The following is a 12,779-nucleotide window of genomic DNA, read 5'->3' on the forward strand; positions in this document are numbered from 1 at the left end:
TTCATAGATGGCTGACCCTCAGAGCAGGAAGTTCCTTCCATAGTGTCTTTTGCTAAATACTCAAGATGTTGGTTCTCTAAATACAAGGCCAAAGAGGAAAGCCGATTACTGAAAGTCTTTGGGATGAAAGCCTGAGAAAAGGGACAGGATGTATGGTCATGGGAAGCACAGAGACAAAATATGCACTGCTCGTGACAGTCCTTACAGGGAATCTGTCTCCTGCACTGGCATTTACCATTCCTGGATGATAGGAAACCCCACAAGTAACAACAAAAAGAAAAAGAAGATAAGAGCAAAAACCCCAACAGGGCACTTATTTAAAACAGCTTGGTGAACCAGAGATGAAATGGGCATTCATACTGACGATCAGAAGATGGCATTCGGACTAGAGGCAAAGAAGTTATGAGGAAGGTACATCCGGACGTCACCTTTGTGCCCTATGCTATACGTGGGGACCATACACGTGTGACGTCTGGCATACCTTAAAGCAACCTAAATGCTTTGGTATACTGGCCAGACATTGGGCTTTCCTTGGCAGGGGATTGCAATTGTAACGAATACTGCAACAGTGAAATGGAAGGACATCCAGTAATGTTCCTATTGCTAAAGACTGCCTGTTATGCTGCATGTAAAAAAAAAAATGTGAAGAAACACTTTAATGTTCAGTTTTAGGGGTCAGACGACATAAGTGGACTGATTTTAGGTCACTGCCACTATATGGGCATATCTTTAAGTGAGAAGCTGCCTCTACAAATGACCAACTCCCTGTATATTTAATTTACTGAGCATATTGTCCAACTTGGCAAGAACCATTTACAATAGATACTCCAAACAGAAAAGCTTATGCAAATAAGGCCATACTGATTGTTAAAAAAAAAAATGGTCATGAGTATACAATGCCAAACAGAGACAGCAAATACAAATCAGAATCCAAAAAGAAAAAGTACTGAGAGAGCAAAATTAATATGGGATGGCACAAAAACAGTAGTAGTAATTTGCTTGTACAAGCAATTACTATGTACAATAATGCAACAAAAGAAAAGTAACATCTGCACATCATCTACAAATTCTAAAAAGACACATACAATAACAACGGGAGTGGATGGCTTCCATAATGGACATTGAGCTGGTGTGGAATGCAGCTATGAGGTGAAACAGCACGTAAATGTGCATTATGGAACAAAGATAAGTAAAAGTGAAGCATAAAGGGGGAGGAGGAAGAGTATCAGAGAAGGCAAATACAACACAGAGAAGGAAAACAATGAGAAAGGGGAGTGAAGCAGTCATCAACATGCTGTACGGTACTTAAAGATGGGAGGTCCACAATACGGAGAGTTAAAGAGTTACTATGTAAAAAAAAAAACAGGACAAGCCTCATTTACAGATTTGTTTGTTACTTCTTTGCTGAAAAGTGCAAATGTTTGGCAAGATGCAGGCAAGTAAAGACTCTGAAAATGGTTCAGTGGATGTAGTTATCTAGTCTAGACACTTTTGCCCAACATGTTTGAGATTTAGCGGTAGTGTTTAATAGATTATGGAGTTGAAGGCTTTCTTAAAATCAGCAAGGACAGAACCAGAGATGTGTCACTGACAAAGTTTTAACTGACAGAATTTAAGATCGTGATTGTAGTATGGCATGGACTAAAGTTATTTGCTCATCACATGAAGCCCACAGTCTATTGTATGCTCTCTTACTTGATGGCAGATGGCCCTTTCCAGTGACTGAAAGCATCAACAATCAGCTACTATGTAAACATGTCAATTTCTTAGAGAGAGACAGAAAGCACTACTCAAACTCAATACATTTCTTAAAGCTATACTACGACTTAATGAAATGGCTGACATTTACTCACCATATTTAAACATAAAAAGTAAAATATCTGTCTTGAGTCATACTCTTCAAGAATTTGCTTGAGAGACTCCTTTATAAACCTGGGTAATGACTGAGAAGTTTGTTGTAATGCATCTCCCATGAAATTATAGAGGGGAGTACCTTCAGGAGAATATCCGATAAGTGTGCCCTTGTGTCCTTTTCTTGATGGTGATGAAAGAATACTGGTAGCTATAGTAAGAAAAAAAAGATATCTCTCAGTTACAGCTTAAGACGTCTACACCAGGCTAGAAAAGGAAAACAAATATCTGCAGGTCAGAAGTAGGAAAGTGTTAAAAGTTGTCAAATAATGCAACACAGACTATTACCAACTAGTGGACTGGAGTGTTAGCTCAGCTAAAGTACAGTTGTATAAAATCTTACCATAACAGTAGATGTCCTTCTCTTCACTGTTGCCATATTCCTTACATAAGGGATCTCCTGCAGAGGATAGCCAAAGGTCAGGACAGTATACCAAAGCCTTTCGTGTTAAGGCGTGCGACAAAGTTGATGCATGGATGCACAAGCTTCAGAACTGAAAAGTCCCAGACCTAGGAGGAACAGAATGTCCCTAAGGACCAGGAGGAAGATGTGCAAACAGGAGGAGGAAAAAGAAAAGACTCCCTGGCCAAGAGGGCAAGAAGAATGGGGCAAAGCGGGGGGGCAAATACAACAGTGAAGAGAAGGGTATCTACTGTTGTGGTAAGAGTTTACACAACTGTACTATGTCCTTCCATACCACTTCCATATCACTGTTGCAGTATTCCTTAGCTAAGGGAACACACAAAAGCTGAACAGGATACCTAGGAGGGAGAAAGCACTGAAGAGCCTTCTATAAACTCATACAGGACTGCCCTAGCAAAGCCAGTTCTTGCTCTGGAAATAACATGCAACTTATGCTTAGTGAAGGTATGGACAGAAGTCCAAGTAGCAGTCTTAAGGATGACATTGGTATTTAGCCCTTTGAAAAAGGCACCAGAAGAATAAACACCTCTTAGAATGAGTCTTTACAGAAGACGAAAGACATTTACCATGAAAAGAATAACAAAAGGAAATGGCCTTAGAAATCCAGGAAGAGATGGCTTGTTTAGAGACTATCAAATCCAAAGACCTGGGTTGAAAGGAAACAAATCTGCTCAGATTTGTGAATAACCTTAGTCTTATCCAACTATCTGAGCAGTCTATGCAAATCCAGGGTGTGAAGAACCTTCTTACTGGCAGACTGCAGAGAAGGACAAAATTTAAGACTGATTAACAGAAAACTCATTGACCACCTTGGGAAATAAAAGAAGGTTTAGTATGAAGACACCCTGTCCATATGAAAACCTAAAAACAGTGGAACAGCCATGAGAGTCTGAAGCTCAGATACTCTCTTAGTTTAAGCAAGGGCTAAAAGGAAAACAAGTCTTCTAAGTATAAAGATGTATGGAAGCTGAAGCAGCAAGCTCAAAAGGAGCCCGAGTCAATCTTTCAAGAATAAAACTTAGGTCCCAGGAAGGCAGAATAGGCTTGCTGGGAGGCCTGATATGAAGGACGACCCTTGAGAAATTGTTTGACCTCAAATCTAGATGCCAGAGGAGGCACTAAGGGCAAACATGACAGGTGTTCAACTGAAGAACATGTCAACCTAGCATGAAGCAGACCACACAAATAAGACAGAACCATAGGAACCTGCACTGAAAAGGGATTTTGGTTTCAAGAGAGGCAACAAACAGAAAATCTCTTCCATTTGGATAAATTTGATTTTTTTGGTAGTGGGATTTCTGGCCGCCTGCAGGACTCAAAACACATCCTCAGAAAAGAGGTACCGAAAAGGGATCAAAAACATATCACCCACAGCATCAGCTGAAGAATGGACATGTGTGGATGGATAGGAGATCCCCTGTCTTGCATGAGAGGGAGGCACAGTGTTGTAGTGGTTATCATTGCCGTCTCACAGCAAGAGTTTCTCTCCGATTTGTTTCTCGGCTGGTGTGCCTTTTGTGTCTGCATGTCCTTTCTACATTCTTGTGGGTCTCTTCTGGGTGCCCCGGTTTCTTCTTACATTCCAAAGACATGCAGTAGGTGGACTGGACATTCTAAATTGGCTCTAGGTGTGAGTGTGTGCATGCGAGTGTGTGTGGTGCACACTCCATGGAAGGTTGGGCCTTGGGCTAGCAACCTGAGCCTGTAAAACCCATAACTGCTGCAGAAACAATGAACGCTGAAAGGTGCTCCTTGCCAATGTACCACATGGTGCGTAAACGGGAAACAGAGAGAGAGAAAAGAGTCTTGTGTGAGAAGGTCCACCCAGTGAGGTAACTGGTGATGGTTGCCCCTGGACAAGTGAGCAAGAAGGTGGAACCAAAGCTGTTTGGGCCAAAAGGGAGTCACTAGCAAGATTTTTGGGGAGTCTTGCCTGATCTTGTACAAAACCCTTGGAAGCATAGGAAAAAGAAGGATGGCATGCAGAAACATCCCCTTCTAAGAAGGAAGAATGTCCACTTTCCAAGACAGAGAACTTGTGCCTCTGGAACAGAATAGAGGAAGTTGTCATTTGAGAGGGGAGGCAAAAAGATCTACCTGAGGAATACTGCACCAATGGATAATGTCAAGAAACAAGTCTCTATAAAGCATACATTTGTGAGCCTGTTTGCTGGACCTGCTCAAAGAGTCAGCCATTATATTGTATTCTGAGGGAACAGCCTGAAGCGTCATTTGATACCTGACAGCTAGATCCCAGACCTGAAGAGTCACCCTACAAAAAAGTTAGGACCTTGTACATCTTGCTTGTTGACATACCACATCACCGTGGTTGTCTGTGAAAACTTTGAGGCGCCCAGGGTGAAGCAGGGAATGAAAGTCTTGAAGAGCTAGAAGTAAAGCCCTCAATGATATTGATGTGGTCTGTCTTCTGATAAGGAGGCCAGAGACCCTGAATCTTGAAAGACAAAAAGGAAGCCCCCCCTCCATCTGAGGCATCTGAAAAGAGCTCTTGAGACAGAAGTGGAGGCTGGAAAGAAAGCCTCAGCTTGAAAGGAAACTGATGAATCCAACAGTGAAGCTCGAACATGAGACAGGGAAGGAAGGGAACTAGGAAGATCAGGGGGTGTCAGTGGTGAGGCCACACAGACTTGCGGTACCACTGAAGTTTTCTCATATGGAGCCTGGCCAGCTGCAGCATAGGAATGGTGGAGGCCATGAACTTGAGAACCCCGAGAAAGTCGCTGGCTGTGACTGAAGTCAGAGGAAGAAGAGACTGGAAAAATGCAATCAGAGATACTTGGGGGCAGACAGGGATATGCCAGCATGGGAAGGGTCTGGATTTTGCAACCAAGAAAAACATGACCCTGAGAAAGAGTCAAGACAGATTTTTGAAAGTTTATGGTGAACCCCAGACTCTGCAGTAGGGAAATAGCAAACTAGAGGACCTGAAGCAGAATTTCAGGGGATGAGGCCTGAATGAGCAGATTGCCTAAATAAGGAAAGATATGAAACCCTCTCATCTTGCAAAAAGCAATGACAGGAGTGAGGCATTTTTTGAATACCTTTGGGGCAGTGCAGTGGTTAAAAGGCAAAGCACAGAACTGAAAATGCAAGAAACAAACCGGTAAATGCAAAAACTTCCTGAAAAGAAGATGGATAGGGATGTGAGGTAGGTGTCCTGGAGATCCACAGAGACCAGAAATGCCTGTAAAGAAGAAGTAGAGGGAATAAAGTTTGAAGGTACAACATCCAAAAGGAGGGGACCTTCAGAAAGGTTTGGAGCTGAGAAAGGTCCAAACTGGCCTCCAGATGTCCTCCCTTCTGGGAACCAGGAACATTCTGGAATAAAAAACCTTCCCTTCCTGGGCATGGGACACAACCTGAATAGTGCCCTCGGCCAAAAAAAAAAAAATGAAGCACCCCTGGAAAGAGTGGAAGCTGTTCTCAAGGGGGTTGAGGGATGCCCAGAAAGGGAGTAAGATATTTCCAAACCATAAATTACTCCTGCCAGATGAGAGACAGAACCCAAGAGTCTGTTGTGATCATTAACTAATTTTCAAAGAAAAGGGGAAAGATGAAGGGACAAGGGAACCTTGGTGGAGGGTAAAGGGAAGCAAATCACCAAATGGAACCTGGAAAGTCCTGAAAAGGAGGCTTCTGAGAAATAGGGGTTTGTGCAGGTTTAACAGGTGGTACATATCTAGAACCCATTTTACCTTTGGGCAGAGGGCATGACTATTTGCAAACAAAAGCAGATTTGGAAGGTTAATGTCTCTGAAACTTAGGGACAGGAGAAAAAGAATATGTTTCAACTCCTGCAAGGATTTGCCTTTATCCTGGAGGAATTTAAAAAGTTCAGCAGCAACAGAGTCAAAAGATTTTTATTACAAAGAGGAGTATCCAATCCAATAGTATGGTCTTAACGTCATCAGGCAAAGCCTGAAGACAGAGCCAAGAGTAATGCATCATAACAGAGCCAAATGCAGCAGCCCTGGAAGAAGCATCAGCTGCATCATACCTGCACTTGTGCTGAGCCATTTGAGAAGTAGAACTGAACAAGGAAAGAGTTTACGTCTTCGCCTCAGAATCAGGAAGTTCAGAAAATCTGAGAAAGAGCTAAAATATACCTGGTCATATGACTCTTGTAAATTAATCGTCCTAAAAACCAGGGTAGCAACAGTATAGACATTTTTACACAACCTCTCCATAGTCCTACTTTCCTTATCTGATGGAAGCAACTTAGTAGAGGGCAACAGCTTGGATGGTTTATCAGACAGACCGATATCACCGAAGGATCAGCAGAAGGGCATTTATACAGAAATTTACAATCATCAGGCACCTAGTAAAATCTGTCAGACTTCTTAGGAGCTGGGGGCTGAGAATCAGGGGCAACAGAAGCCGCTGAAAAGGTATCCAAGGAGGGCAGCAACAACTGGAGATACAGCAGAAAGCTTGGGAGACTCCATCTGGAAGATCTCTTCTGGATATCAGAAATCTGAGAACAATCCCACTTAAATAAAAACATCATACAGGAAACAATGTCAAAGCAGAGTTCCTCTAAAGGGGAATCCAGACTAATAGGATCCTCTTCCTCAGACCAATAGTCTAAGGGGGGGGGGGATCTGACTCTTCCTCAGAATCATGATCCTCATCAGAGGAATCCTACTCCCTAAAGGAGTAGAGGACCAGGGAGTGGCAGGCAGATGAGGAGGCTTTAAAGCCATTAATGCATTGAACACCCTGAGTAAAATCCTGCCATTCTCAATGGAGATCCTTAACTGCAGGGAAAATTGTTTTGTTTTCTGTTTCTTTTTCTGCAGGATGTTCGCATAAAAAAACCCTAGGAGGGTCAGAACCTTGTCAATACTCTAAGTTTAGTATTAATCTCCTCCCTTACTAAGATCTGCAGAACCCCTTTCAGAGCCTTAGATATACTCAGCAGAGATCCCCCCCCCCCAGACAGTTGAAAGCCTCAGAGGACGTGCAAGAATTTGGATCTATGCCAGCTTCTGACAGGTTGTGACAGAGGAATCCCAAAGAGCCAGATTATCCTCCAGGCTTTCACCAGCCTCAAGAAAGACGTCCGGGGAGGCTGGACAGCAGCTGTATCAGACGTGAGTTTTTTGGCCTTTTTTCTTGGCTGGCGACTGACAATCGATATGGAAAACTCTGCCATAACACCTTGAGCCAACAACTTAAGATACTGGTTTTCAAGGTAAATAGACAAGGAGGAGAGGCAACTACATAGGGTGTTAGGGACAAAAGTCTGGCAGATAGAACACTGAGTATGGCTGTTAGAAGCACCCAAAGAGAAGACAGATTGTTCTTGATGATCCTTATGGGGGATCTGCCTCCCACATTGACATTTTCCTTTACTGGATGGCATGTAAACCAATAACACTAAAAGAAAACAGAAGATAAGGAAGAACCCTAATGGGGCACCTATCTGAAAATGGCATAGTAACCAGTACAGAAGAACAGCATTCAGACCGACATTAAATGATGGTGTTGGGACTAGAGGCAAAAAAGTTCTGATGTGCATGCTTCCATACATCACCTTTAAGCCCTACTCCTAGCGTGGGGAGCATATCTATTACAATCATAGACTTAGTAGATGCAAGTTTGGAGGGATACAGTTTTGAGTGGGCTTATCCACAAAACACCCATCTTTATGTGTTGCATTAGTTTACAAGTAAAGCCACTGGTTCAGTCAAAAATAATTAAGAAACCTCCACTTACAGAAGGAAGCAAAATAAAGGACAAATGGAAATTGTCCCTTTCACAAACAGCGTTCACACTGTTACAATTACTGTGCCTGATCACTCAGACTCTTGGCCTTTAGGGCCGAATGGAAGGCTCAGCTTGGGCACATGTATCATGGTGAGGGAAGGGTAAGTGCTCACTACTTAACAGGGTATGAATGTTTAGAGAAGAGAAAGTAAAAGCCTTCTGCATCAAATATGAGAGTGCTACCTGCTGTATCACTAACATTGAACAAAATTTCATTTGTTCTTGTCGTAATAAATAGTGGAACCTTTGGTCAGTTGTCCGTTCTTGCTTTTGTGCTACTGGACTATTTTTATACAAAATGAAGATATAGTACCATACATTGAAATTCCGCAACATATTTGTCAGTTGCACTTCATCCATCTGTTAATTTAAAATTAAACAAGACCTGTGAACTTAGCCTTGAATGGTGTTATATGACCCAATAAGATGTACCAACAATCCTCCAAGTAAACTTGCAGCATTCTCTCTCTCTCTCTCAAATAGTCAACAAATGTGAATGATGAAAGCATCTATGAACCATTAAATTGCTCTACGTTTCTACCCATACACACTGGTGTACCCCAGGGCTCTATCCTGGGACCCCTTTTTTTAACATCTTTACCAATGACCTACATTCTTCCACTACCCTCTCTACACTCATACAATACGCAGATGACTCTACTATGATTACATCCTCTAGCCCTACTCCTAGCGTGGGGAGCATATCTGTGATGTATAATGTCTGTAAACACTGAAGGCTTTAGTATACTGGCCAGATGTTGGGCTATCCTTGGCATAAGACCCCTTACATAAGAAATACTGCAATGGCGATATGGAAAGCCATCTTTAAAGTTGCTCAAAAATACATAATGGTTGTATAAAATATTCTGTTAAATGCATTTACAAACTATAGTAAGCCTGGGTAATTATTTTACAATTCAGTGGAAAATGAGGGGTAAAAACTTAAAAATACTTCCACATATCAAAAGTCAATGGACATTCCTGAAAATAGCACCTAGTTCTGCAAGCCTGAAATTGTGAAGTGCCATTTAAAACTCACTGCTGTGAAACTGATCAGAGAAATTGTCCCTTAGGCCCATTAGTCAAACATGTTTTTTTTTTCTTTAGGAAACTAGCTGAATACTCACCTAACATGAAAAAAACAGCACTAACCACCACACCTCCAGACAGCACATGTTCAGTGATTTCATGGTGTACTGGCTTGTTCATTGCTCGAAGCTGATCTGTTATTGGATGCGTCCAAAAGTTGGCAAGAAGCAGGGCACTGAGAAAAATTAGACTTGAACTGTAGCAAGCACTTCTGGAAGCTTCCATCTTGGTGGCACATATTGATTCCACATAGAAATCCAGGACCATTACAGAGAAGATTACTGTTCCAAACGGCATAATAAGAGAAGACCAAGATTCAACGTTGCTCTGCAAAATAAATACACAAAAACTACTAAACAATATGGCATCAAACTCTGCTGTAAATCTAATTTGTTATTCAGCTATTAGTATTAAAAACTGCATACTTAATGCAAAGTTAAGAATAGCTAGAATAATTCAATTCACCTTTTCAGAAAGTATAAACTATACCATGTAAAAAGTGGCTTCAGAACAAACTTTTTCAAAATGTCCTAGCCCCACATGAGGGAAAAGGTTAAGGAACAGTAACAAGCTACCAGAGGGCCAGAGAAGAAGCATCTTTCAGCTCTCCTCCCACTGGGGAGGGAATTAAGATATCATCAAATAATACATACAGAACCCCTAACAGAGAATGGACATCATGAAACAATTTCTTTAAATCATTTTTGACGAGTATTATTTGTCTTGCAGATTGCTCTCACAACACACCACATACATAAACCAGCAAGCACACCCAATAAATAGTTCCTTCACTGTTCTGCCCCTTTAACTACCTATGGTTTCCTATTAATCTACTTGGAAATGCACTGGTTATGCCTTTTTCAGCCTATCACTCCCCTTATAGTACCCACTCCCCTTATAGTACCCAATCAGTTTTGTCCTTTTCACCAGTTTCTCAAATAGCTTTTAACTTTGTGACAATCCTCAGCATGTTTTCCCCTTCCCGAGGCCTCACCTTCCATTTTTTTTGCTATGCCACTTTTGTTAAGACCACTACTGTTTCTCCCTGGCCTCTACCCCTAACTTCTCTCCAACAAATATCATGTACTTCCATTGTCTTATCTCCCTGTTAAGGTCCTTCACCATTCCTCAACATCTGTCCTTGAAATCCACCTTATCCTCCTACAAGAGGAAGGTCCTCAATTAGCCAGTACTTACAATGCTAAGACAGGCATTGTGGATGCTGAATATACATTTAACTTACACCTCTACAACTGTCTAGCATTTTTTGTCGATCAGTTGATAAGAATACAACTGCTAATTTGACTGTCTACACGAAACCATTGTGCACTGTTCTGGGGAGTTTCTCCCTTTCCCACTATTATGCAATCATAGACTTAGTAGATGCAAGTTTGGAGGGATACGGTTTTGAGTGGGCTTATCCATAAAACACCCATCTTTATGTGTTGCATTAGTTTACAAGTAAAACAAGAAGTTATGTACTCACCATAACGTTCGATGTATGTAGTCCATCTTGCCTCACATTCTTACCTGTGGGTTCGGAGCCGAATGTCGGCTCCGACTCGGCCAAAATTTTTCTAGCTCGAAGTCTTTCTATTGGCTGGGCTAAGATGGTATCCCATGCTGCACTGCTCTATATCCCCAGATCTAGTTTGCTGTGAACACCAGCACTCATTCTCCATGCATAACAACACCCAAGGAAAGGAAGAACAAACCAAGAATGAAGGGAGCTCTGAAACCAGACCTAACCTCCAAATCCACCAGGAAGGGGGAAGGAGGGGTGGTAAGTAAGAATGTGAGGCGAGATGGACTACATACATCGAACGTTATGGTGAATACATAACTTCTTGATGTTATTTAGTCCAATCTCCCCTACATTCTTACCCATGGGACAGCATCCCTAGCATCTAAATCCCGGAAGGCTCAGTGGAAAATACACCTGAGCACTGTGGAACCAAAGGAAAACCTGCCCCTAGATACCACATCCAACTTGTAATGAGTAACAAAGGTGTGAGGAGATGCCCAAGTAGCCGCAGCACAAATATCATCCATAGACAATCTGGCCTGATAGGCTGTAGATGTAGATACAGACAGAGTAGAGTGAGCCTTCACCGGGAACGGTAAATCTTTACCCCCTGAGGAATAAATGAAAGAAATGCAACTGGAGATCCACCTGGACACCGTGACTTTGGAGACTGGAGACTCAATTCTGTTTTCCGAAAAGGAAACAAACAACTGATCAGATTTTCTGAGATCTTTGGTTCTGTGCAGATAAAAACATAATTGTCTGTGAACATCCAATTGATGAAATTTAAACTCTGCCTTGTTTGAGAAAATACAGTTGTGTACCTACCATAAGTGTAGATGTTCGGGTGTATTCACTGTTGCAGTCATTGCACTTGGGTTATCCTGCTGGCAGGCTACCCGCAGTCGGCATGAATTCCAAAGTCTTGGTCCGGCGTCAGTTGCTGTTGCCTCTTCACTGATATCAGTGCGCCAGGGATATAAAAGATGCAGCTGATGCCATTTTCTTTAGTTTTTCTTGCCCCAGATGTCAGGTGCCCCCAAAAGGGTAGGTAAAAATTATGCCCATAAAAAAGCATGCACTAACATAAACATTACCTTCATCTACAAGCAAATACACCACATAGGTTGCATAGAACAGAGAAGTACAGATTAGTCCCAGCAATGAAAGGGGGATGGCGGGAGGGTAACCTGGACTGCAACAGTGAATACACTCGTACATCTACATTTATGGTAGGTACACAACTGTACTATGTTCATCGTGTTTCACTGTTGCAGTCATTACACTTGGGTTGAATTCCCAAAGCTGAGGTTGGGTGGCTGGGCCTAAATAGAATTAGGAATGGCTATGAGGCCCTGCAGAACTGCAGTGGCAAAGCCTGCTCTGGATTTAGAATAAAGAGATAAGTGGTAGTGCTTTGTAAAAGAGTGCACTGAAGTCCAGATTGCAGCCTCCAAAATGTCCTTGGTTGGTACTCCTCTGAGGAAGGCTGCTGAAGTGGCTGCTGCTCTGGTTGAATGTGGCCCAATGCCTTTAGGCACTGATTTGCCATGTTGAGAATAGCAGAAATGAATGCAGTGGCCTATCCATTTTGAAATATAGCTTTTCCTTGTGATCCTGCAGCATATGCCACTAAGAGTTGCTCAGTCTTTCTGAAAGCTTTAGTTTTGTCCTAGTAAAAGCGTAGCTGTCTGTGTATGTCCAAAGAATGCAGAAGTCTCTCCCCTTTATTCTGTGGGTTTGGATAAAAGGTAGGCAAATGAATGGTTTGGTTAACAGCCACGCTGGACACTACCTTAGGAATAAATGTTGGGTTTGTCCTTAGAGAAACCCTGTCTGGATGGAAAATTATAAAAGGTTCCACAGCCATAAGTACCTGTAACTCTGAGACTCTTCTAGCCGAAGTTATTGCTAGGAGCAGAGCTGTTTTCCATTATAAGAATTTTCTCTCAGCTGTATTGGCTGGTTCAAAAGGAGGCAGTGTGAGTTTTTCCAAAACAAAATTGAGGTCCCATGCAGGTATTGGCGCTCTCCTTGGAG

General features: G+C 42.2%; 1 protein-coding gene across 1 annotated transcript in view; it reads right to left on the minus strand.

The window, feature by feature from the left end:
* The window catches only part of SLC30A5 (solute carrier family 30 member 5), a 1,152,350-nt gene that overhangs the window by 488,164 nt on the left and 651,407 nt on the right, over positions 1-12,779 (minus strand). The window contains exons 9-10 of the mRNA XM_044063733.1: positions 9,253-9,541; positions 1,854-2,062 (exon numbers count right to left, since the gene is read on the minus strand). Coding sequence (XP_043919668.1) covers positions 1,854-2,062; positions 9,253-9,541 — 498 coding nt within the window. The remainder of the gene's footprint in view (positions 1-1,853; positions 2,063-9,252; positions 9,542-12,779) is intronic.

Source organism: Protopterus annectens, chromosome 2.part2 (assembly GCF_019279795.1).
Source record: "Protopterus annectens isolate FY-2018-M chromosome 2.part2, PAN1.0, whole genome shotgun sequence".
In the NCBI taxonomy this organism is placed as follows: Eukaryota; Metazoa; Chordata; order Ceratodontiformes; family Protopteridae; genus Protopterus; species Protopterus annectens.